This window comes from Polyergus mexicanus, unplaced genomic scaffold (assembly GCF_030449975.1).
Source record: "Polyergus mexicanus isolate NDT 795.1 unplaced genomic scaffold, iyPolMexi1.0 SCAF_4, whole genome shotgun sequence".
NCBI classification, from domain to species: Eukaryota; Metazoa; Arthropoda; class Insecta; order Hymenoptera; family Formicidae; genus Polyergus; species Polyergus mexicanus.
In genome coordinates, this window is record NW_027223324.1 from 6,640,943 (window position 1) to 6,667,470 (window position 26,528).

The 26,528-nt window shown below is 34.8% G+C and overlaps 4 protein-coding genes across 16 annotated transcripts; 3 read left to right on the top strand and 1 right to left on the bottom strand.

The window, feature by feature from the left end:
* The first annotated feature begins 1,971 nt into the window (after nt 1–1,971).
* Nucleotides 1,972–14,282, top strand: Ref1 (RNA and export factor binding protein 1). Of its 10 annotated transcripts, none has more exons than XM_070294022.1 (8): nt 1,972–2,138; nt 2,541–2,628; nt 10,267–10,376; nt 10,937–11,528; nt 12,063–12,200; nt 12,470–12,617; nt 12,894–13,034; nt 13,377–14,282. In XM_070294022.1, exons 4-8 carry the CDS (start codon nt 11,322–11,324, stop codon nt 13,487–13,489), a joined length of 747 nt encoding a protein of 248 aa, XP_070150123.1. In that variant the 5' UTR covers nt 1,972–2,138; nt 2,541–2,628; nt 10,267–10,376; nt 10,937–11,321; the 3' UTR covers nt 13,490–14,282. The 10 variants fall into 10 exon arrangements, with proteins under 10 accessions (XP_070150123.1, XP_070150120.1, XP_070150125.1 ...); XM_070294019.1 differs by having other exon boundaries at nt 10,267–10,357; XM_070294024.1 differs by having other exon boundaries at nt 2,541–2,608; nt 10,267–10,357.
* A 263-nt stretch (nt 14,283–14,545) lies between these two features.
* Nucleotides 14,546–17,232, bottom strand: LOC138932462 (ubiquitin-conjugating enzyme E2 S). The gene is made up of 5 exons (XM_070294340.1): nt 16,636–17,232; nt 16,309–16,450; nt 15,341–15,531; nt 15,148–15,276; nt 14,546–15,074 (listed from the first exon to the last, which is right to left on the bottom strand). Exons 1-5 carry the CDS (start codon nt 16,654–16,656, stop codon nt 14,922–14,924), a joined length of 636 nt encoding a protein of 211 aa, XP_070150441.1. The 5' UTR covers nt 16,657–17,232; the 3' UTR covers nt 14,546–14,921.
* Arl6ip1 (ADP-ribosylation factor-like 6 interacting protein 1) lies at nt 16,951–19,489 on the top strand. Of its 4 annotated transcripts, none has more exons than XM_070294343.1 (5): nt 16,951–17,317; nt 17,475–17,624; nt 18,072–18,315; nt 18,926–19,010; nt 19,083–19,489. In XM_070294343.1, exons 2-5 carry the CDS (start codon nt 17,500–17,502, stop codon nt 19,181–19,183), a joined length of 555 nt encoding a protein of 184 aa, XP_070150444.1. In that variant the 5' UTR covers nt 16,951–17,317; nt 17,475–17,499; the 3' UTR covers nt 19,184–19,489. The 4 variants fall into 4 exon arrangements, with proteins under 4 accessions (XP_070150444.1, XP_070150445.1, XP_070150442.1 ...); XM_070294344.1 differs by having other exon boundaries at nt 16,952–17,317; nt 17,491–17,624; nt 18,072–18,222; nt 19,083–19,488; XM_070294341.1 differs by having other exon boundaries at nt 16,952–17,317; nt 17,491–17,624; nt 19,083–19,485.
* Nucleotides 19,490–23,953: 4,464 nt separating this feature from the next.
* On the top strand, nt 23,954–25,153 carry LOC138932749 (uncharacterized). The gene has a single exon (XM_070294879.1). It carries the CDS (start codon nt 23,954–23,956, stop codon nt 25,151–25,153), a length of 1,200 nt encoding a protein of 399 aa, XP_070150980.1.
* The last annotated feature ends 1,375 nt before the right edge of the window (nt 25,154–26,528 follow it).

A 26,528-nucleotide genomic window follows, 5' to 3' on the forward strand; every position in this document is an offset into this window, starting at 1 on the left:
AATTACAAAATTATTAGAGACCGAACCTACAAAGAACAATTAAAGAACTCACAAAGAGATGGATTCTTATTCCTCATTGTCACCAGATATCGCTTGTTACATGTCACAAATTAAAACGTAAATCACATGCTCAATATATACGAGTGCGAATGGTAATGATAAATTTAAAGAGCAAAACGAAAACACATGAATATAATGTCTGTGATGTGTCTAGAGTATTGTATATAAATATAGGAACCGAAGGTCATAATTTTGGGAGCATGTCTATCGTATTGACATACGCCTCATGCAGGCAATCCGTATCAGTTTGTAGATTTAAACTATTATTTTGTCTTTTTATAAAAACCATTTCAGATATCAAACGTTTATTATAATACGGTTCACTATCCAATATTTTAACATCGTTCCACTTAAAATCATGATCAAATTGTAATCTGTAGTCAATAATAACAGAATGAACAGAAGTATTACGTCGAATGTGATTACGATGTTCGTTGATTTTCGTTTTTAATTGTCTGCTCGTTTGACCGACATACGATGCATCACAATTATCATATTCGATTTTATAAACCACATTATTACATAATGGTTTAGGAACATGATCTTTGTGTATTTTGATGAAACGATGTAGTTTGTTTAGGCTAACGTAAGTCTGACGTCCAAATCCCTAGTTATACTCCTGAATCGCTCAGAGATTGATGGGACATATGGAATTGTAAAAAATTTTTTTCCCTCACTAGTGTCATCCTTATTATCAGAGAAATTATGACTATGTTTATTGTAATTACTAAATAAATACTTGAGTCTATCTCGAAGGGTCATAAATATAAAATCTAATGGGTAGTTATTGTCCAATACAATGTTAATGATAAAATTTAAATTTCTTTGATGACAACTAGAATGGGAGAGCAAAAAAGACCAGGCCTATAATAGTACCTCTTTTTTGGCACAAAGGATGCTGTGAAAGAAAGTTAAGGTACCTGCCAGAAAATGTAGGTTTGTGAAACCAATCAAAATTCAAACGGTTATTTTTTAGAATTATAGTGACGTCCAAGAAATCAAGTTTATCATTTTCACTTGTTTCCATCGTAAATTGTAATCTCGAGTGGAAAGAATTAAAAACACTCAGAATGTGTTCGAAAGCAGAAGATGGTGCAGCTAAAACTATGTCATCCACTTATCTTAAGTAAAAGGAAGGAGTAAAACATAACGTTGCTAACGCTTTCTCCTCAAGATCCTGTAGGACGACATCTGCTATGATGGGAGACAGCGGTGAACTCATCGGAATGCCGAATATTTGTTGATAAATGATTATATTATTTTTTATATTATCTTTTTCTTTGATCGGCAATACATAATCATATTTTTCTAACAATTTGTCTATAATGCATTAAAATAATACTTTAGATACTAGGTTTATAATTTATCTCTATAGTGCATTAAAATAATATTTTAAATATGTACTAAGTTTATACGATTTACAAAATAAAGAATCAAATTAAATAATCGCGATTTTATTACCAATAATTAGATAAAATACAATAATTGTTTTTATCAATAACTTTTTATTTTTTAAATCTAAATTATACATACATGTATATATAACTTTATAATTATTGTATATATATGTATATGCATATATATATTTAATTATAAAAATATTTCAGATTTAATGATATAAACTTTGTATACGTATAAATAGTACTCCTAGAACAATCAAGAAAATAAATATGCATCTGAAAATCATTAGCTTCCGAGTTATAAGGTATAATAAAGATACATATGTTATTATAAGGCACTTATCTCTTGTCAGACAATATTTAAATAATAGGTTTCATGAAAAATGGATTGGTCACGAAAAACCTATCTTGCGGCCCCCTTCCTCTCTCTCTCTCTCTCTCTCTCTCTCTCTCTCTCTCTCTCTAGATAAATTGAAACAACGAGTCTTAGAAGTGTAGAGACTCTGAGTGTCGAGAAACACACAAAGATTCCGTGCAAAGAGATTTATTTGTACAGCTTACGTATCGTAGAGTTCGGTTCGGTGATGCTTCGGCGATGTAACAGTGTCGGCGCTTGCAGAATCTTACAGTTTTTTTAAGTACACGCGTCACCACTTAGTTTTGGAATACGGCCTCGAGGTACTCTTTATCTCTCTTTTTATGGTCCGAAAGTAGGTGGTTTTTCGGTATTAGGTCGAGATGTCTTAATTGCATATTGCAACGACTTGCATATCTTGCATTTAATCGCGGTTTTGGGAGCGCGCGCAACAGCTTACAAAGTGCTGAATTTGCGCTGTGCTCCTTTTTTACTTTTATAGATCGTAATTACGTAATTATTCGATTTTGAGTTACGACAAAATTCAAAAAAAGTAACGATAAAAGTAACTGTTAAATCTGTTACTCGTTACCGAAAAATGTAACGAAATTACTTTTTTCGTTACAAACAAAATTTGTAACGCTATTACCGTTACAGTTTCCAAAAAAGTAACTATAACGGTAACAACGTTACAAATAACGCGTTACTTCTCAACCCTGTTAAAGACCATCAGCTCTGGGTAAATTTTTATGTTCTTTAAGAGGATGCTGGAGCGACGTGTGAACTCCAACAGGTTAGCACTCTCATCTAAGGGTAATTAAAAGTATCAGTATATTACCAACGCTTTATAATTATATTACCGATATCATTATGTAGACATGTAGAGTAATTGTCAAGGAATATTTGCATACTTTGGAAAGAGCAATAAAATACAAGTTTTTAATATTGTGTTAAATACATAGAGACAATATGTTATATATAAAGAAAATATGTTGGATTTCTATTCTATTTCTGTTCTATCGTCTCATAGAAGCAACGACTTTACACAGATATCTGTTTGTGTTGCATACATATTTTGAATTCAGATCTATAATATTGCTCATATTATTTCTTTTGATTTTATCATGATGTATATATACTATGTATATGTGTACACACACACACACACACACGCGCGCGCGTACACACAGTACACACGCACGCACGCGCGCACGCACGCACGCACGCATCCACGCATGCACGCATACACACAAAATACATTGTAAATAATTTTCTTAAAAACAATTATTTTTTATACTAATTGATTTGTCTCATTATTCTGTATATAAAAGTATTACGGTAAGATTATCGAAAACTAAATATTTTACAAGATATTTAATTTTTTATATCAAAATATTGGGTTGAGTAAAAAGTCATTGCGTATTTTTGCAACAGATGGCATTAGTTCAGTTTTGGCAGTACTAGAGTCATTCACACATATGTTTGTCATATATCGTTTAACAGCTGACGGTTCAAGCTTCATTCTAAAAAAAAATTGAGCGATTTGGTTGAGTTTTGAAGATTTTACAACAAGTTGAAGATGGAAGACCAAACTGTGCATTTTCGCCATATTTTACTGTTTTACTTCCGTAAAGGGAAGAATGCGCGTCAAGCTTGTGAAAAATTGTGTAAAGTTTACGGTGACGATGCTCTACAAGAACGTCAGTGCCAAAACTGGTTCAAGAAATTCCGCACTGGTGATTTTGGTCTCAAAGATGCTCCTCGGTCAGGAAGGCCCACCGAGGTTGATGACGACAAAATAAAGGCATTGATCAAGTTAAACCCACGTTACACGACACGAGAGATTGCAGAAACATTGAAGATCAGTCAAAAAAGTGTTCACGTCTACTTAAAGAAGCTGGGATACGTAAGCAAGCTCGATATTTGGATTCCTCATGAACTCAAAGAAGTTCATTTGACGGCGCGTATAAACATCTGCGATATGCTCATGAAACGTGAAGAAAACGATCCTTTTTTAAAACGAATGATAACTGGTGATAAGAAGTGGATTGTTTACAACAATGTGGAACGCAAATGGTCTTGGTTCCGACGTGATGATTCGCCTCAAACGACTTCAAAAGCAGAACTTCATCAGAAACAGGTTATGCTCTCAGTGTGGTGGGATTGGAAGGATGTGGTGTTTTTTGAGCTCCTACCAAGGAACCGAACAATCAATTCGGATGTGTACTGTCGGCAATTGGACAGTTTGAACGAATCTGTCATCCAAAAACGTCCGGAGCTCGTCAATCGTAAAGGAGTTGTGTTCCATCACGACAACGCGAGACCACATACATCTTTGGCGACCCGTCAACAATTATTGAAGCTTGGATGGGATGTATTGCCCCACCCAGCATACTCGCCTGGCCTTGCGCCGTCAGACTTCCACTTGTTTCGCTTTCTTCAAAACTCCTTGCGTGGAATAACGTTAAATTCAAATGAGGCGGTAAATCAGCACCTTGTTCAGTTTTTCGCCAATAAAGACAGATCCTTCTACGAATGGGGAATTATGAAGCTCACCGAAAGATGGCAAAAGGTCATCGAACAAAACGGAAAATATATCATTGATTGATCTTTGTTCTTTATATAAATAAATGACTTTGAAAAACATACAAAAAATACGCAATGACTTTTTACTCAACCCAATATATCAGATTAAAATATATAAAATAACTCAAAAAGTACTTAATGAAACAATACTTTATTATAGTATTTTGGAAAGCTCTCGACATAAGCTATAAGAATATACAATAAAAAATAGGAGGTTACATTTAAGAAATTAAAAGTGTCCTTGACTTGACCTTAACGATGCCATCCAAGGTCAAACCAATGACACCATCTTATGTTTCCCTCAAAACCATACAATTTTTGTTCAAAACGTTTTTCTCTAAAATGCTTAGTTTTTGAAAGAAAAAGGGTGTACAACACTCTTGGTCTAGGACACTCTGTATATATAGGGTGTATCCTGAAAAGTGGGAAGTATTGCAATGAGGGATTTAGAACACAAAAATAAAAGAAAAAGTTCATATAAACATATGTCCGCTATGACCATGTTTTCAAATTATAGCTTTTATTATTTTCCAATAGAGTTAAGATAGCATACTTGGATATCAGTTTGCTGTTTATACTGGGTGGCCCATTTTAATCCATCCAGTCGAATATCTCAAAAACCAAGTCGGAAGAGAAAAATGTTTCAAACAAAAATTGTGTGGTTTTAAGGGGGCCATAAGATGGTGACAATGATTTGATCTTGGAAAATCATTTGAAGATCATGTGAAGGTCAACTTTAAAATCTTAAACGGAAACCCCCAATTTTTATTTAGTATTCTTGTAGCTGACATCGAGAGCTTTCCAAAACACTATAATAAAGTATTTTTTTTATTAAGTACTTTTTGAGTTATTTTATATTTTAATCTGACATATTTTGATATAAAAAATAAATTATTTCGTAAAATATTCAGTTTTCGATAATTTTACCGTAATACTTCTATGTACAGAATAATAAGACAAATTAATTAGTGCCAAAAAAAAAAATTGTTTTAAAAAATACATTGTAAATAATTTTCTTAAAAACAATTTTTTTTTATACTAATTGATTTGTCTCATTATTCTGTACATAGATGTATTACGGTAAGATTATCGAAAACTAAATATTTTACGAGATATTTAATTTTTTATATGAAAATATGTCAGATTAAAATATAAAATAACTCAAAAAGTACTTAATAAAAAAATACTTTATTATAGTGTTTTGGAAAGCTCTCGATGTCAGCTACAAGAATACTAAATAAAAAATGGGGGTTTCCGTTTAAGATTTTAAAGTTGACCTTCACATGACCTTCAAACGATTTTCCAAGGTCAAATCATTGTCACCATCTTATGGCCCCCTTGAAGCCACACAACTTTTGTTTGAAACATTTTTCTCTTCCGGGCTTGGTTTTTGAGATATTCGACTGGATGGATTAAAATGGGCCACCCAGTATATAAGATTTAAAGGACTTAAGATCTTGTTAATTTGTACACATAAAGGCGTATTATTTGTGTTGTAAGTGATACGGTTCATATCTTGTCACGTCGCCGTATGCTATTAGGACGTGTGCTAAAGAGAAAATATGCGTTTCTTTTCCCGATAGCGCACATCATCGTATGTTTGATATTAATCAGTTTGTTTTGTTATTTCTATACAGCTTATATACCCTAAGATCCTCTGGTCTAAATCTTATCGTGAGATACTTGATTCTATCATTTGGGAAAAATATGCGTCTGTGATGTGAATATACCATATGTGAATATTGCACGTATGCTCTGTATGTTTGTACATGTATATGTGCGCGTTTTTTACATCGAATACTACTCTATCTTTTTACCAGTTGTTGCAAGAGCAAAGAAAATGTATAAGAAAAACACCTCCAAATATATAAACTTTATGATATCTCGATAGTTTATTCATACAAATCCGGTCAACACGTGAGCGACAGATTTGAGTGTGTTTCTGTGCGTTTTTCTTTATGCATGTTTTTTGTTCTCTGTTCGAACAAAAGTAATTTTTATGGACACCTCTCTCGACACCAGAAATATTTTTCGTTCAAAATAATATTTTCATTTGCTGTTAGGCAACGAGCATACGGGGAAATCCTTCAAGAAGCCTACTAGACATAAAGAAAAAAAACAAAATATCTTGATAATTTATACCTATATATATATATATACGTAGGTTGAAGATTAGCCTTTAATACGGATTGTTTTTTTTTCTTTATGTTTCTTATCCATCAACATGATCAACCACGGAGTATATTTTGTCAATTTGCAATTAATGCAATGAAATATATTATTATGCTTTTCTAAATGTTATGCATAACTCTTATATATGTACTTAATAGTTCTCTCTTCTTTCTTACAAAATTTTTATCTATAAGATGATATATTAGTAAATAACTATTCCAAAGTAATAATAGTTCTTTTTAGTTGAATTAGTGTACACTAATTCACTTTCTTCTGTTTCCTTCGAATATTTAAATATATATCTTTCATTTTCAGTGTACACTAGTGCAGAAAGTTCAGTTAAAAAGGACAAGCCTAATGTCTTTCATATTTGAAATGTAAAGAACTAACCACTGAATACCGTACTAGAACGCGCATGGCTTTGCTGATTGGTGACCAGAAATGTAGGACTGCGAGAGTTGTCCCTTCTCAGATCTGTTCTTGTCTATTTAATTACGTCGATCATGTGACCAGATGTACTATCCGTTCTAAAACTCATTATCATTGATTGATGTGCAGTTTTTTAAGATACACTTTATCATTTTTCATATTTATTTTAATTCTCTGCTTCTTAACGTTTTCAACTATCTAGCATAGAAATAAATATTCGTGTGGTATCAAAGATTGCGTGTGATTTGGTGTGATTACGTGGCAGGACGATGTTTTCAGTCATGGTAGTTCACGGTAAAAAGAGACAACTCTGAAAAACAACTCTGCAGCTATCCTTTAGTGGCCGCGGTATTAGTGGTGGGAGCATAGCCGTGCGCGTTCCAGTATGGTATATAGTTCAGTGGAACTAACAAATAAATGTTTGAGAGACATTCTTATTATAGCATTTAAAAATCTTTTATATTGTATTTAAATCTGTTGGCATGAGAAGAAAAAGAGAAAAAGAAAAAAATAATCCGATTTATCTAAGAGCTATCGCACATGAATTTGTAACTGTTAAAAGTTTATCCAGATAAATCCGCATAAATGCTTAACGCATATGCATAAAGAAGTTAACCAATCAATGTTTAATATACAGGATGCCATATTGCTACCTTCTTCATACTAGACGAATAATTGGTTAATTTTTGTGCTTGTGCATCTTACGTCTATACAAATTTGAATAAACCAATTATTAAATACATGCAGTTCATCCAATTATCTTCGTAAGTTATAGCGCCATATTAACTATATTAAGGCATAAGCGCTTACATCTGTCGTAGTCGGGGACGTAAAGTAAGACAGAGAAAAACATAAATCAAGAGTTCGTTGCCACCCGCGGACAAGAACGGACATGTCCTGACATGTTACGCATGTATCCTTTGTTTTTCAATTTTCAGACCTCTTCTTAAGAGGCTTTTTGTTATTCTGTATATTTATTATTCATTACATGTTACTCTCTACTTGTTGTTGGCCGGAATGTTCTGATCATTCTCTAGATCAGAAGTTGCCATTGAAAGAAAGAAAGAAAGAAAAAGAAGAAAAATATAAATCGTGAAAGGCTATTGGACAATAGCCTTAAGCGGCGTCTACAATAGAGATTTTAAGCCCTAAGCCTTAAGAAGTTGACTAATTACAGTCGAGTATTCTCCTCATACTTGACTGTGACTAGTCAATTTCTTAAGGCTTAGAACTTAAAATCTCTATTGTAGACGCCTCTTTACTTTACGTTCACAATTGGACAGATATCTCGTTCTCTTCAACTTAATTATTACGTTACGTCTTATGTTTGATTGTTTTATGATCGTCCTATGTTTATGGGCGCGTTCCACCTAATGCCCGCAACGCTTACGGTATCATTTGATCCTTGTCGTTCACCGAAAATTAAACAAAGGCCACGTTCAGCATATTTTCTCTTTAGCACACGTCCCAATAGCATATGGCGACGTGCGCTATCGGGACATTGTGTTTTTTTATTGTGCTATTGGGATATTGCGCGTTTTACTTTGTGCGCTATCGGGATGTGTGCTAAGGAGATGTGGGGTATCGAGAATTACGTTAATTTTTATATGTGCTATCGGGACGTAGGCTATCGAGAAAAAGGAATTAAAATAATGTGCGCTATCGGGACAATGTGTTTTTTTATTGTGTGCTATTGGGATAATAATGCGCGTTTTATTTTGTGCGCTATCGGGATGATGCGCCATTTACTTTGTACGCTATCGGAATGTGTGCTAAAGAGATGTAGGCTATCGGGAATAATGTTAAATTTTTTGTGTGTTATCGGGATGTGGGCTATCGCACCATGCGCTAACGGGACCCTCACGAACAAAAGCGAACCTGTACATGCACGCATGTGTTCGTTATCCTTCATAGCATCTAGTTTATTCTAGCGGTACCTTATCCAATTTTTCTCTTTTCAATAGGAAGAATGGAAGAGGGAGGGCGACATATACCGTACATCTCTCGGTTTTCCTCTAAGGGGGGGGGGGTGGCGATGTTGTATACCTCACGATATCTTTCGATTTTCCGTAAGGGGGAAGGGAGGGTAGGTGCCTTATGTCTAGACGCATCTCCAGTCTCGACGATCGCCATTTTGTCGGTTGTCGTCACGTCTGCTTTCCGTCAGACATCTTGCCCGCTTTCTCCCATGCACTATTTTTTGGCTCGTTCAACTTGCTTTAAATCGACAGAACTGACGGAACCAATCAAACTGCTGGCAACTGGTGCGAACCAATCAAAGTGCGGAGACCTCAATGCAAGAGGGCCACTCTCCACAAATATTACATCTAATCCTAATTTTAATAAGATTTCAGCTAGCCCAGCATACTAGGACCCTGTCTGGAAATGTGAAAGACCCAGGTTCGAGCCCAAGCATGTTCACGCCCCCGGAAAAAATAAAAAATAAAAAAAAATTTAAAAGCAAAAAATTTTTTTAAAATTTAAAAAATTTAAAAGGAAAATTGCCTTGTAAACGTCCATGAGTCTCCTCCACTCTTTTTTCCCGCAGACACCTTTGGAGGGAAGGGCACCAGATAGACACACAGCAGGGGGCTAGTGGCCGAGAAGTGGCGATTTGTTTTGACGCACCATAGTTGACCGCCGTAGAGTTAGCAGAGAAATTAAATATTTTCTAATTATTTTATATTATATAATTTAGGAATCGTTTGGGGAAGTTTAGGAAAATCATTTTAACATTTAGGAAACAATATTTTTTTTGTAATAATAAAAATTTATCGAGCGTCAAGTTAGCAGATCTTAATTATGTTTAATAAATATTATGAACGGAATCGATTAGAAATCATTTGGGAATAACATATTCATTAATATTTTTATTTGGGAAAGTCGCATTTTTGTAATTTAAATAAATTTGTGTATTCAAAAAAATGCATTATGCGTTATGCACGCGGCATAAAGGATTCAACCAATCAGAGTCTTTTAATTCTAAAATGAAAGACTCAATAAAATATTTTCATGTGCGCTGGTTCTTAAGAGCAAGCAAAATGAACAAGATTCAACTCTATAACATTATATTACGTATGACGTCGTCGGAATTGACGACGTAGATTTTATTATTTTACTGAATTTTTATAATTTTTTTATAAACATACCTATAATACTTAATGGCTTCATGCCTGTAACATTGGTAAGAAATTTCAAATAAATATTTTTGTAACATTTTAATAGAAAACATAGAATTTATAATAAATTAAGAATAAATTTCAGGACCACGTGCTACGTGTTTGGAATCTAAGTTGCAATGAATCGAGAAATTAGACAAGGCAGTGGAACATTGAGAATTACGGAAAATAAGAATGTAAGACATGCCAAGGATAGTAAGTGCACGATATACATCTTTGTTCTTTAAATGATTTTATTTTCTTCCATTATGCACAATAAAGACTTTTATTTAAACAAATATTTACACGTACACGCACACATAGAAAAAAAACATTATAGCTCTATCCCAGTAAGCAATTTGATAACAAATTGTTGCCAAATTGGCATCAAATTTGCTCAAAACTTGGTAACAAATCCAGTGCCATCTGTGTCCGCATTAAGCTTGTGTTTTGGTGACAAAGCTTGTTGACATAACCTGACAGCAAATTGACGGCAAAAATCGAGCAAAGCTTGACATGATTTGACGTCAAATTGATCGCAAAAATCGAGCAAAATCTGCGCAAGGCAATCTGATAGCAGATTGTCAACAAAAATCGAATAAATTCTGCAGCTTTTGGCCATTCATATAAAAGCATATATTTAAATAGATTTAAAGCCTTAACCCTAAGTAACAAAATGATGATAAGTTTTGGATTATGTTTATTTACATTCACAAGCAAAAGTTAAGTTGGCTCTACTGAAATATCAATCTTTCTCGCTTCTATTCTACTTTCAGTGGAAACAATACGTTAAATTCAATACGCACCGAAACAGAATCGGATTGACGACTTCGGTGGAAACTAAACCTGTGATCTTGGCGCAAAGAGTTTAAATCCTCTAATTTCTCTCATTGTGTCGTTAGAGGGTATTACTATCGCCATGTAGCAAATTTGTCCACGCAGTTTCTCTCATCACATATCATTCATAATCTACGGCCGTCAATGCTCAGCAGAGCAGACCAGCAGACCGGAGTACCCAGATTGCTCTGCGGCGCTGGTTCTTGGTTTCGTTTTCGTTTTACCGCTTGCTTCGCCGCCATCACGAAAAACGACAGTTAGAGAGGTTGGTTTACCTCAGTGCTTCTCTTACGCGGTAGTTACGTCCCATTGCGAATCGTACAAATGAAGATGGTGGATAAGATAGAAATGAGTCTGGACGACATCATCAAACAGACTAAGGGGTCTAGGGCACGAGGCGGCGGTAGACGCGGCAGAGGCGCCGGCAATTCGCCCCGTCGAGGAGCACGTAGGGCGCAAAGGGTCGGCGGTGGCGTCATGCGAGGACGCAATCGTGGCGGTATTGCACGTAGCTCCTTGCCATACACGAGGGTAAGAAAATTATAAGCACACACTTCATCGAGCATTTCATGGAGCTTTCCTCTACTGAATTTTCCCGGAATATATGTAACGCGCGTATATGTGCACACGCGCGCGTATGATATGTCCAACTTATATATTAGTACGCACGCGTGTGTATATGCGTATGTACACGCGTATGTACACGTATGCGTCGGTTACGTGTATATATATATGAAATTGAATAGTTTTCAAAATGCCCATTTTTATACAGATTCACTTAACATTGTATTGAATCGGCTTGCTGAATAAACTCTACAAATACTCGCGAGCGTGTGCGAATCCACTTTTTATAGCAAAACTTTTTTAATTATTATTTTATACACAACATGTTTCTCTCTCTCTCTCTTGCAAGTTTTGGCATTTTCTTTATAATCAAACATCCAATATTGATAAAAAAAGAAACATTTTATTAGGAATTATATAGAACTTTTTCTACTTTAAAGAGAATATAATTTATAGGAGCAACTTCTCTCTCTTTAATAAAATTTATACTTTATTGTATAGGGTGATGTAAACAGCGCTTGGAAACATGATATGTTTGATGGTGTAAAAAAGGTTGGTCGTGGTATAATAGGCAATGCAGGAACAACCAAACTTTTGGTGTCAAATCTTGATTTTGGTGTATCAGATTCAGACATACAGGTACTAAAAGATATTATACATACAGTAGTTTTTGTTTTTTCAGTATCCTAAATAAAATTACAAACCAAACATGATTGATTTATATAAAATCTATATAATTTATTTACCCATGTACAGATTTGCAAAAAAGATATTGATAATAATTATTTTACCGATATGAACATTTGGTGCTCAATATATTAATTTTCAAAGCTATAGATTTAATTAATATATTTTCATATAGAAAATTTCATGCAGGGAATTCTAATTGTGTTAATAATATGTTTTAGGAATTATTTAGTGAATTTGGACCGTTAAAATCAGCAGCAGTACATTATGATAGATCAGGTCGTTCTCTAGGTTCTGCAGATGTCATATTTGAAAGACGAGCAGATGCTATCAAAGCAATGAAACAATATCATGGAGTACCTCTAGATGGTATGCATCTAAATATGCACAATTGTGTTCAGTCTTTAAACTTTTTTTAATTATAAAATTGCATGTATATTTAAATATCGATATCTCTTAATTGTCTAGTTTTTTCCAGTTCATATCTTGCAACATATGCATTGAGCATTATTTATTTGATTATTTTCAAAAGTTGTGCAATACATGGGGCAACATTAGAGAAAATGTTGCAGAGATTATTGTGAACTATGATTTGCATGAATATGTTTTGCATTCGTTATTCCAATGTATAATGTATGTCGACAGGTCGGGAAATGAACATACAAGTCGCGACTTCTGAATTACCAGTCACTTCTGTTCGGGGTGGTTCAAGACCAAGTGGTACTAGTTATACACAGAGACCTCAGACCCGTTTCAGAGGGAATCGTGGCACAGGATCAATCAGAGGTAATTTGTTAATGCAATTTAATTATGCAATTAATTTATCTAAAAGTAAAATTGAAAGCGCATTCATTATCTGAAAATTATTCCTTGTTATACATGAGTTATAAAGTTATTATTTAAAATATATTTAGTGGTTTTTAATCATATATTATATGATTAAAGACTACTAAATATATTTTAAATAACTTTACAACACACATTTATATCAAGGAATAATTTTCAGATATATATATATATCTGAAAATTATATATGTATATATATATATATATATATATACACAATATATATGTATATCTATGTGTGTGTGTGTGTGTATATATATATATGATTTTATGAAATTTAAGGTCGTGGGAGTGGTCGGCGTGGAGGTAGAGGAGGCACTCGACAAGCGACAAAGACACCTACAGCTGAGGAATTAGATGCGGAATTAGAAGCATATGTGAAGGAAGTCAAGTAACAATGTCACAAAACTCTCTTTACTCTATTCAGATTTTGTTCAAATTGACTTAACACAATACACATTGTTGCCCTTATTTTCATGAAGCATACAATACAATTATATCAAGATATATATGTATATATATATATATATATACATATATGTCGCTCTCTCTCTCTTTCTAGTAAAATGCAAAGAAATTCTCATTAATTTTTAGTTTTTATTTTTGACGATTCTTTCGAAAATTGGTATTAATTTTACAAAATCTCTGCAAATATCATTCATAGACGTTCATAGATTTTTTTTATGTGATACAATAAGAAAGTTAAAAAAAACAAACTTATAATTGTAAAGACTGTATGGATTTGTATGTACTATCGTGCGTGTGTGTTCATCAGATGAAAAATACAATGAGATGCATCTCGAAAAGTTGTTGTTTATCAAAGTACAGAATGTGCTTCTAGCCCTCACAATCTGATTCTATTCTAAGTGTCAAATATCAAAAACTTGTTTACTATACCCATTTAGGGTAGTGGCTGATCTTAGAATACGAACGACGAGAAAAGATATTTTTGTAACCCACATTTGGTGGATTGTTTCTTTAATATATAAATAGGCATTATATAACTGTGCTTAGTGCATAATTTATAGTGGATTAAGGCTGTGACGTGTACTATTAACTATCACATACCGATAATATATTTAATTACAGTGATGGATATGTAAGAAAATGTAAACATTTTTAATCGTGCAGCATACAAATTGCAATCAAGTGGTGCAAGACTGAAGAAAAACTAATGAAAGATACTCTTAATAAAAAAAGATTATTTTTGAAGTAAAAAAGTTTTTATTACCTACCTAAAGAGGAGAATTCTAAACATGTGATTCTTTTGACACTATCTTACTTATTGTTATATTCTATAATTTGAAATGTATAGACATCTCAAGATTTAACTTAAAAATATACGCGCCATTTTCAATTAAAAAAAATATTTAAATAGTAGAAAAAACGTGGATAAAATGTAAATACATATACATACATATACATACACATTTATTTCACAATTGTTAAAAAATACCAACACTCGAGATATATCATGCGAAGACACATTTTATTTTACTTAATCATATTATATCATTTTGTACATATGTAAAAATATTTGCTAACAGCATAGAGAACAGGCTATTACTATAATTCAGCCCGCAATTATAGAGATTGCTACAGAATTGTACTTCATCTTCCACAAAATGTAGGAGATCAATTTTTCTTTTTCTCCTTGTGTTTTTGCATACTAGAAATATCAAATTCTCTATATATTTAATAATAAGATCAGTCATGTTTAGATAATAAAATTTTACTATGCAATAATAATTGTATACAATACGAGGCAACATTACCCCATATACCAATATTTTCAATTACAAAAGACAGATAAATAATGATTTATTTTTATAATCTTTTCAGTGTTCTCTTCCTGTCTTTTAACATTTTTTTCTTTTCCGCTGTTAATTTCTTATCACCTGCATGTTTTTTTGGAAGGGGTCCTCCGCTTTCCGAAGAAGCACAACTTTCCAGACCCACTTTACTACCTTTTCCACCTCCCTAAAGAAATCAAATAATCTCATATCAGTGAAATTAAAGAAAGCCTTATCAATTTTCAAGATAAAATATTTACCTGTGCATGTATCTCAGTCATCATTTTCGCTCGCTCTGAATATTCGTCGTGACTTTCTAAAAGCAATTTGCCAGCTTCCTCGTTTAAAGCAGATTCAGGATTTGGCACTATTAGCAAACATTTTACAGTCTACGAATAAAATATACAAATAATAAGCAAATATTTGCAATATGATCTAATCATAATCACATACCAGTAATATATGTTGTATTCCGAGATCTGGTTTCCAATCCTTTTTTAAAGTATTGACGCATATCTCGCCATTTTTTGCTACATTGGGATGAAAAATCTTTGTGAGGAAATAAGCCTTTGGTGGTCCTTGCGGGAAGTCTTTCCCAAGAGCTAATTTAACTCTAAAGAAACCACCAGCGTACGGAGTCCCAGCTATTAGAAGAAGAGAAATGTGTCCAGATATATTAATCTTATTTATAGGGTAATACTAAAAGTTATTTATAAACTTCAGGAGCATATAGAGAGGTCAAAATATAGCAACTTTCAAGTAGGCACTCATGTTCTCCAAAGTAACTCTGAATCGGTACAAGTCTTTGAATGTAAGAAATTACATTATGGACAACATAGCAATGAAAGAAATAATCCTAATTTGTACAAAATTTAATACTGTACAGTATTACAAAAGGTGTTTGAAGTAGCGACCACTATATTCAATGCAGGCATTGTTGAACTCTGGCGCATTCTCTCAAATACTACAGGCATCTCCCGGATCATGTCAAATACTGTAAGTATTCTGGCTACAAATGTTTTTGGATTGTCCACTGGTGTCTTGTAAATGAGACTTTTAATATGCCCCCAAAAGAAGTAATCAAGCGATGTCAAATCAGATTTGTATTGACTCAGGATTACTTTGGAGAGTATGGATTCCTATTCAAACATTGCTATATCTTCCTCTATATTGCTCTTAAAGTTTGTTAATAATCTTTAGGACCCCTCTGCATATATCATATTTGTTCATCAATTATAACTGAGACTTGCACAAGCACACAATTCAATATGAATGAATGAGATGTGGATTAGATTGAATTTATTTAGATTATATTAGGTTATGGCCGATAAAAGGATGCTTCGAGAATCTATCAACCATAATCGGACGATAATCAAGGACCGAGAATGTACGAGAATCCAAGAAAGGTCGATCAATCTTACATGGGCCTTCGATGACAGCTTGAATATCGGTGACGTCTGCCTCGTTCAAAATGACACGAATACCCTCGGGTGGTTGCGCGATCAATTCTGCCATCTCCTTGGCCACCCGGCGGATAATTTGCGGTGACAAATTTTCCACATTCTGCAAGAACGTACGATTCGCGGTATCGGTCTCACATGCAGTACGAACATTTTAGCACGAAGCGTGCGCATTATAAAGCGTAGATGGTAGGTAGGTAGGTAGGTAAACAAGACGTCGCACGACGTATTGCCGCCGCGATGAATAAATGCGTTTTCGCTTTACAGTAACTAATAACGGATACTCACGGAGCTTACGGCGGCAGCCATAATCGCCGAAAGCTTGTAGCGTAATCTTGGCCAGGCCTCGCGTGCAACCACACGTTCTCTTTCTAACTTTCGAGCGCGTAGTGTAAGGTGTAAGGTAGGAAAACGCTTAACGTCACAACATTAGCACGGCATCGTCCGCAATAACCAACATTTTAAACTGACAGCTGACAGCCAATCGCGTACCAGATTCGACCGTACTCTCGAAGCTAGAAGTCGATTGTTGTTCTTCCCCTTCCTCTTCTTTGCCACCCAGCAATTTATCGTCATTCTCTCTCTCTCTCTCTCTCTCTCTCTCTCTCTCTATGCTCCCTGGATTCGACCCGTCCTCTAACGTTTTGCACTTGTTTTTTTTGACGCATCACGCACGCACGGATTGTCGGCGTTGCTGATCCCAAAAAAGTAAATCTAGCTATCTTTCGATAAAATTACGCGCATCTTGAGATGATGGTACGTGGATAGGCTCTACGAATTTCCAGCGAAACAAAATTCTTTTTCTTACAATCTTTGACGACTTGAAACTCTACGTGTCGCAGCTTTGCGGCGTACTGCATCCTGCATCTTTTCCTTCCCCCTCTTCAAATTGCTGTAGTGAAGTAAGCTTAAACGCTGCTGTTATATTACGAATTTTCACACAATGACGGATGATGGAACGATCGAAAAGGTAAACTAGCTTTAATTAATTGTATCTACTTTATTATATGATTGAGAATTGCGATTGACAAATGCAAAAATATCTATAATCTCTAAGTAACACATTTTTATACTTGATATGTAATAAAAAATCAATGACAATAAGACTCAATTTTGCCTGCTGATAGTGCGATGTTATCTTAGGAAAAGCACATGAAACAACTAAAACGTAAGATGGAATGCTGGCGAGAAATAATACTGCCCTTGAATTCCATTCTGCTATGGGAACGTAGCTGGCACCCTGGGCTGATTGTCGGACTTGTAACAATAATATTCTGGTAAATTAAATAATTTTTATACAATCGAAAACTATATCTTTCTTTTTGAAATTCACCAAAATTATTGATTATTCTTTTCGTTATATATTTTTTATCCAATCCAAATTTGAAATTGATTTTTCCTCAACGAAAACCACTTAAGGTACTTTGAGACAGATTTCTAACAATTACAAAAAAAAAAAGAAAAACGACGACAATGTACTCTTTTATTAATTTTATATAAGTAGATTTTAGAATATATGATAATTTAATTTATAATTTTTAGCTATAAAAAAAATATACAATATTAGAAATTTTTCAGAAAGTTATAAAAAATTATGATAATTTTTGATATGAGGAAAAATTATATATATTTCTAAATTAGCCAAAGATATACTAGATTATATAAAGAGGTTTTGAGATATCCTATATAGACTTGTTAAAATAGTAATATTTCTCCTATTACAGTATAATATGGATTCTAGAACCAACTCTACTGACGATGATATCTATATGTCTGTTAATATTTGCTCTTGTTGATTATCTTGCGCCGATTTTGACCTCAATCTTGTGCAACGTACAGAGTTGGACAGGACAGAAGGAAAAGAAGCTGATTGAGGTCTGTCAAAATCTCTCGACCACTATATTACAAATACAAAGCACATGGACGACCATCTCGAAAATTCGATATGATCGTCCTAATATCGTAAGTGTGCGTCATCTTTAATTTACTCTATATGTCCAGTGAATCATGGAAATATAACCAATATAGATGATTTCTTTAAAAATAAAGATTTAGACATCTACAACACTTGGAAATAGTTTCTCTTTGATAGATTGCATAGTTTTTGAGAAAAAACTATATGTATTTCAACATTGATTATATATCTAATAATCACATTTGTAAAAGTACATTTGTAGGGTAGTGTTCTTTGTAATAATTGATAGATCTGCTACATCTTACTATAATTGCTCGTGTACTAGAACTATATAAATATATTTGCACAATTATTAGATATTGTTCCGTATCAAGAGATCAATGTCTACTATCGTATGAGATATATCATATAAAAAACTTCTAAAACTACATAAAAACTTGTTATTTGTCAAATGTATATTAGAATTAATATATGATTAATGAAATGCAAAATATATTTTTATTTTTTTTTATCACAATTATGTAATAAAAGAAAGAGTTTTTACTGTTTTCTAGTTTCACGAAAAATTAATTTGCCGATACTACGAGATTAACTGGATGTATTATATATAGATTGCATTTAAAAACTAAGAAATTATTTTAGCTTTTTTTATTCTCAACACAGTATTACAGTGCAACAATCCTCTGTCTTATTCTCTTTGCATGGATTGGTAACACAGTCAACAATTTGTTTCTACTTTACATTATAGGTAATAATACAAAAAATGCATTTTTTTTTTTGACATTGCATTTGATATTATACCATGTAAAATCTGTTTCAGTGAATGCAATCCTTCTCACTCCAGGATTCAGACACAAAGGACGAGCGCGTTGGGCTATGAGATATGCATATAATCATTTAATTTACCGTCATCTATCATAATTATCGTTTTACATATATGTGCCCATCAAAATATACATTGTGTATACATTATGCCTTTAATCCACCCTTGATATTTAATTCATTCATATTATACTGCAAAACCATCGAGTTTCAATCTTACGAGTTTACATGTATATCTCCTGTATATCTCCTGTATTAATTTAATTCTATCAAGAATAATCAAAGTTCTCATTCTCTAACTAAGTAAAAGAAATCGATATAATACACAATACGCCAAAAAAAATACAATTATCTTTATCATTCTAAATATAAGAATTAATCTCTTGTTTGCCATATGGATTTTGTATCTTGCATAATAGAGTTATATTCATTAGTCTATTATATTGTTTTGTCACTTGTGAGAATTAATAAAAGACTTATGTTTTACCAGATTAATTTAAGTTTTACTTAGAATTGTATAATTGGGACAGGGTGTCCCATTTTAATATCCTCAGGCAAATATCTCAAAAACCAAGCCCGGAAGAAAAAAATGTTTCAGACAAAAGTTGTTTGGTTTCGAGGGGGCCATAAGATGGTGACAATAATTTGACCTTGGAAAATCATTTGAAGGTCATGTGAAGGTCAACTTTAAAATCTTAAATGGAAACCCCCATTTTTTATTTAGTATTCTTGTAGCTGACATCGAGAGCTTTCCAAAACACTATAATAAAGTATTTTTTTATTAAGTACTTTTTGAGTTATTTTATATTTTAATCTGACATATTTTGATATAAAAAATTAAATATCTCGTAAAATATTTAGTTTTTGATAATCTTACCGTAATACTTCTATGTACAGAATAATGAAACCAATAATGGTACCATCTTATGGCCCCCTCGAAACCAAACAACTTTTGTCTGAAACATTTTTCTCTTCCGGGCTTGGTTTTTGAGATATTTGCCTGAGGAGATTAAAATGGAACACCCTGCATATTATAATTATGATTTATTGTTATTTTCTACAGTATGTAAAATATATCTTTGGTATTAAGGCTCCTGAGTAGTCGCCGCGATCATATTGGAATGATGACATTAGAAGCGAGAAATGACACGCTGAGAATTCTTGCGTGCCATTTTTAAATAGAAAGATATTTTAAAGAAACAAGACTACAGATTGCTTTAATATACTCATAAAATTGTCCGAAAACTAAGCTTTTCCTTTGACAATTAATAAATAACTGTAAAAGGAGTGTCAAAGTAAGCCTAGTCATACGGGGAAACATGTAGTTTGACAGCTGTCGAAAGAAGTGGAAAATGTTTTTTTTACATAATACTTGTTGAAACGTGGCAACGAAGAAAAAAAAACGTCAAAAAGACGCTAAAAATGCCCATGGGTGTGACAACGAACATACAATTAGAACAATTGGCGAAACGTATGCGTATACCGTACTTTAGAGGGGTTTTCATGCGTGATTCGTTACCGATCGGTGGTATATATCGAAACGAGAGCGGCATCGTGAATTTGGATAACACCAAAGGACCGGGTACTCATTGGTAGCGTACGCAAAGAGGGGAAATCGCGCTATATATTTCGACAGTTTTGGTAATCTTTGACCGCCGAATGAATTGGTGCGATATTTCGGATGGAATGTAACGAAGATCGAGTACAATCGCACGTCCTTTCAAACTTACGATCAAAGCATCTGCGGACAATTGTGTCTTCGATTTCTTCAAACGGTCGATGATCGATATGAATTTAAAGCCTGACAATTCACCGTCGCGACTCAGTATTCGTTAAACACCCAGTAAGCAATTTGATAACAAATTGTTGCCAAATTGGCATCAAATTCGCTCAAAACTTGGTAACAAATCCAGTGCCATCTGTGTCCGCATTAAGCTTGTGTTTTGGTGACAAAGCTTGTTGACATAACCTGACAGCAAATTGACGGCAAAAACCGAGCAAAGCTTGACATGATTTGACGTCAAATTGATGGCAAAAATCGAGCAAGATCTGCGCAAGACAATCTGATAGCAGATTGTCAGCAAAAACCGAACAAATTCTGCAGCTTTTGGCCATTCATATAAAAGTATATATTTAAATAGATTTAAAGCCTTAACTCTAAGTAACAAAATGATGATAAGTTTTGGTCATAAAATGACCATTAGATAATTAGACATTATATAAAATCATATATTAATATGTTAAAACATATAGGTAAATTCAAATAACTTAATTTATAAAATTAAAGATCTTTTTGGACACAAATTGTTTGAATAAGTGAAAATCGAACAATTTCTGTCCGATTTGCAAAAAATCAATTCAATATCTGAATTTCCTGTATAAGAATTGTGTCAAAAATTGAACTGATAGAAATATATATATTATAATATTATTAGCATTTTGTAGGCTTTATATACACTCATGACAAGAATTTGAATACGGGTATAGATAATGAATAACGCGCCGCATAGCGATAAGCGACTGAACTATTTTATAATACTTTGTAATAAGCTGCAGAGTTTGTTCGGTTTTTGCTGCCAATTTGCCATCAGATTGCGCACTCTAGATCCTGCTCAGTTTTTGCCGACAATTTGATGTCAGTCATGTCAGCAAGCTTTGCTCGGTTTCTGCCGCCAATTTGCTGTGTAGTTATGTTAGCAAGCTTTGCTTGATTCTTGCCGGCAATCTGCCAGCTTAATCGGTAATAACAAACTCTTGTACCAAATTTGTAGCCTTTTTGCTGACAATAATTTGTAGCAAGCACTTGGCAATATCTGTTAGAACAGACCTGGCTGACTGGGCAGTTTTGCCGACATGTCCCAGACAGCACAAAACATCCTCAGGATCATCCTGAATATGTCCAGGACGGTTCAGGACATTTGTAGGATGTTTTAAGATATTATTATAAATATATTTATAAAAATTTAATATGCATACATAATTATTTTTAGTTGCGTCGGCTATTTAATATAATTTAGAAATCTTAAGTATTATAATAAGTATTAATGTCCTATAAATGTCCACTGGATAATCCCTGGATGTCTGTAGGATATATCTGCCCTGTCTATTATATTGGATGTCTTTTGGATTTCCAGAGGACATATATATGTGTAATTAATTGTTAACATTAATTTCGTTTAATATTAATAATTGAATTTGATGCGCACATTTTCATATATCCAAAATTATTATTTATTTAATATTTCATGAGAAATGTTACTGTTCGCAACATTCCAAAAACTTTACAAACAATAGTATTCAACCGCTAGTTCGGTGGTTTACCGCTATGCGACACGCGAACGCGAACTCGTATTTGAGATTTGGTCATGAGAATTATATAAAGCTTGCAAAGAGCAACTGACAGGAAATTACAAATGTAATTATTTTCTATCAGTTCAATTTCTGATGCAATTCCAACATAGGGAATTCAGATATTGAATTGTTTAGAAAATATTACACTACTCAAACCCGAGAGCCAAACCTAAAATATTCATGTATAGCACGAAAGCCTCAAATATTAAAGAACGGTGAACTATTTTTAATATTAGATTTTTAATATTGGCAGTAAATAACAAAACATAATTTTAATTTATATTTAAATTTTAAAATTTGCTCCTTGAAAGATACGAAAAATATCCCTAACATATCCTATAAAAATCCTTAGGATGTTCCACAGGATCTCCCTGGATTCTCCAGAGGTTAATATACGGCTATCATTTACTCTTCCTCAGGACATCCAGATGATATCTGAGGATTACAATGGGATATCCTGAGAATATCCTACATGTATGTCCTGGATGCCCTTTGGACGTCCTAAGGACATCCTTGTGCTATCTGGGGTCTATGACATTCACGCTGACCGGGAAGAGTAGCGTCCTCGCGGCACACTACCATCCAGCCATAGATTTGAGCGACGGTGATTACGAGCTCGGTCTAACGAATTTTGAGACTTATCATACGATATCGAACGTGAATTCCTCGAATGATAAATTTTATTTCGATGAGGATGACACGGAAATTACGATTCCCGAGGGATTGTACGAGATACACGCAATACACGAATTTTTGAAACGTGCAATTTCACGGAAACGCCCGCGACGCGTAGTTCGCTCCGGCAATCGTGTCAACAAACGCGGTGGTATCACGGTGATATCGCGAGAGGAGACCGTTCGAGCGAACGGTGACGAAGACGAGGCTGTAGAATACCTGATAGTGCTCCGTGCTAATTACAATACGATGAATAGCGAGATCAAGTGCGCTTTCAGAGTAAACTTTAACAAACCCAACAACATTGGATCGTTGCTGGGATTCTCGTCGAAGCGTATATTGCAGCCGGAACAATGGCACCAATCGGACATACCGATTAATATCATCAACGTAAACATTATCCGCATAGAGTGTAACGTGACCGCTGGTGCGTACAGCAATGGCAAACGCATTCATACGATACATGAATTTTCACCGAGCGTGCCGCCAGGATATAAGATATCGGAAACGCCGGCGCAGATCATTTACCTGCCGATCATCGCGCGGAGCATTACGGATCTAACGATACGCGTTGCGGATCAAGACGGACGATTGCTCGATTTTCGAAGAGAAGAGATCACCATCAGATTGCACGTACGGCGGCGACAAAATTAGCTCGCGATACATGAGATGCTCGTGTTGAGCGGAGTGAAAGACGCGAGAGATAACGCGACAACAACGACAACAACGTCAACATTCGCTAATATCCAATTATCCGGTTGCACCAAGAAAAAGAAACTCAACGCGTCAAATGTTGAATTTTTGCAATCTTTGGGATTCGCGGTGCGAAATATCTGAGAAAACATGACCGATATCCTTAACATCGAAGGCGAGCCGGTGTTTGACGATCGTATCGTCAAGATCGAGACTCACACGTACAACCTGTACGCCAATACGACGTTTGAGTATAGCGACGAGATACGAATACCCATACAACAACAGGATCTGTATACGTTGCCGTATGAGAGTTTTCTATACATCGAGGGAAAACTAAAGATAAACAAACCAGCTGAAGGGTTTGATGTGGTACTGGGAAATAATTGCGTCGCGTTCATGTTCGATGAGATTCGATACGAACTCGACGGTGTGGAGATTGATCGTAGCAGAAATGTGGGAATAACCAGCACACTCAAGAACTGTGTAACGATATCATCCAATAGAACCGTGATTATGAGGAACGCCGGCTGGGATGCGCATACTAACACGAATGGATACTTTATTTTTTGCGTACCGCTCTACATGTTATTGGGATTTTGCGAGGATTACAGGCGCGTGGTGATTAACGCTCGTCACGAATTGATCTTAATACGATCGCGCAACGACAAAAATTGCCTGATTAGAAATTTGGTGTTGGAGCCTGTGATCGACATATTCAAGATACAATGGCGAATGCCGCACGTCGTATTGAACGAGATTAACAAGTTGTCGATGCTGCGCGCCTTAGAAAGCGGACAATACCTCAGTATGGGTTTTCGCTCGTGGGATCTGTATGAATTTCCGCTATTGCAGCGTACAACCAAACATTTGTGGCCCATTAAGACCACGACTCAGCTGGAGAAGCCGCGATACGTTGTCTTCGTTCTGCAGACAGGTCAGAAGAACGTCATGTCCGAGGATACGAGTCGATTCGACGACTGCAAATTGACCAACGTAAAACTCTATCTGAAATCGGAATGTTATCCGTACGACGATATGAATCTGGATTTCGATAAAAACAGATGGTCGATTTTGTACGACACGTATCAACGTTTCTGCAAAAATTATTACGGATACGAGTATCTCGAGCCGAGTCTCAGCGTCACGCAATTTTTACGTAACAGTCCGTTCGTGATCATCGATTGCTCTCGACAAAACGAATGGGTCAAAAGCGCAACCGTGGATGTGAGATTGGAATTCGAGTGTAAGGAGAACGTGCCGCTGAATACCACAGCGTACTGCCTCATCATACACGATCGCGTGATTCAGTACAACCCGTTGACCAATGTTGTGCGCAAAATCACCTAAGTATGGGGGAATGAGACGATATAAAATCTATAATACATCAGGATCAATCGTAGTCTTCTTCTCGACGTGCTGATATAAAAAGGAAAATGTTATGTCCGTACCAACGTTCGTGGATCTACAAGGATTCTTTGTCGGAATGAAATTTGTCGTAAAGGAGGTGGCGGTGCTGAGAAAGGGGACCGTTTTGGCGCATTACATTTTTACATACCCCCTACCATGGAATCTCCTCACAACATCCGATAAATCGTGCGCTTCCTGGCTGATCGCGAATCACCATGGATTACGATGGGAAGACGGAAACATGCCGTACAGCATGGCTTGATTACATCAGCCGTGCTTGGTACAGAAGAAGATAACGAGACGTCGACTCTCGTGTACGTCAAGGGATGTCAGAAACGAGAATGGCTGGCATATTTGCTTGAGAATCTTGCGAGAGAAAATTTAATCATCGAGACTTTGGATGCTGATTACGAAGATATTGAATCTTTAAATAATCTAGATGTTACTAATACGATGCGGAAAACATGTTAAGAATTGCGCATTACAGAATGTATTAAAAATATTTAGCTGGTGGTCGCAACGCCAAAAAAAATTGCAATATTTTTATAAATAAAATGTGTAAACGTATTTAATGTTTTTTATTTCTTATTCTCCCCACTCCTTTCCTCGCGAGTCGTTTTTAAGAATTCTTTTTAACGTTGACCGTTTCCCCTTCTCCTAAATTTTCAGAGCATTGATCTCCCACCACATCATACTTTTGAAAAATAAGTGTCACGTATATTCGATTAATTTTTATACGATCAGTGTCGTGTCAACTGCTAGTACCAACGGTCCACTTGTCATCACCGAGAGATAAAATGTACTCCGCTGAAGGAACCACCAGCAACGGTTGCAAACGCGTGAATTACTACGTTCCACGAGACGAAATTAAGCCATGCAAGAAACCACGAGATGAAATTAAGCCGTACAAGAAAACACTTGATTTGTAAGTATCACAAATGTTTCATACATATATATATATATTTTTTTTCATATATGTTTTTTCCATGCTATTTCATATTTTTTGTATTTTTCAGATGCGGTAAACCTCGCTGTATACCAGTATTTTGGTACGCAGATTTGCTTTGACGCGCACTGCTTATAAATACTTGGATATCGGAATCAGCGTTGGAATAACATCTTACGTGGAACTACATCTGGGCGATAACGAGGCAACCAAATCGTTTTGTCTATCGATACATGGGAATCGCTAATGCTGAAACGAGCGGACGTTGAACAACTTGTGCAAACGCCCGATCATACACCAATATGGATTAACGATTTAACAATTGAGATTATTAAAATAAGTGATGCGAGTGTTGTCAAACTTACGTTG

Excerpts from the sequence above, each read along its gene's own strand:
- Ref1 (XM_070294021.1), top strand. The coding sequence starts at position 11,322 with ATGAAGATGGTGGATAAGATAGAAATGAGTCTGGACGACATCATCAAA. Across the intron at positions 12,201-12,469 it reads TATCAGATTCAGACATACAG|GAATTATTTAGTGAATTTGG; the intron begins GTACTAAAAGAT and ends AATATGTTTTAG. Across the intron at positions 13,035-13,376 it reads TGGCACAGGATCAATCAGAG|GTCGTGGGAGTGGTCGGCGT; the intron begins GTAATTTGTTAA and ends ATGAAATTTAAG.
- LOC138932462 (XM_070294340.1), bottom strand. The coding sequence starts at position 16,656 with ATGGCTGCCGCCGTAAGCTCC. Across the intron at positions 16,451-16,635 it reads TGGCTGCCGCCGTAAGCTCC|AATGTGGAAAATTTGTCACC; the intron begins GTGAGTATCCGT and ends ACGTTCTTGCAG. Across the intron at positions 15,532-16,308 it reads AGCTGTCATCGAAGGCCCAT|CTGGGACTCCGTACGCTGGT; the intron begins GTAAGATTGATC and ends TTCTTCTAATAG.
- Arl6ip1 (XM_070294341.1), top strand. The coding sequence starts at position 17,291 with ATGACGGATGATGGAACGATCGAAAAG. Across the intron at positions 18,316-18,925 it reads ATCGTCCTAATATCGTAAGT|TATTACAGTGCAACAATCCT; the intron begins GTGCGTCATCTT and ends TTCTCAACACAG. Across the intron at positions 19,011-19,082 it reads GTTTCTACTTTACATTATAG|TGAATGCAATCCTTCTCACT; the intron begins GTAATAATACAA and ends AATCTGTTTCAG.
- LOC138932749 (XM_070294879.1), top strand. The coding sequence starts at position 23,954 with ATGACCGATATCCTTAACATCGAAGGCGAGCCGGTGTTTGACGATCGT.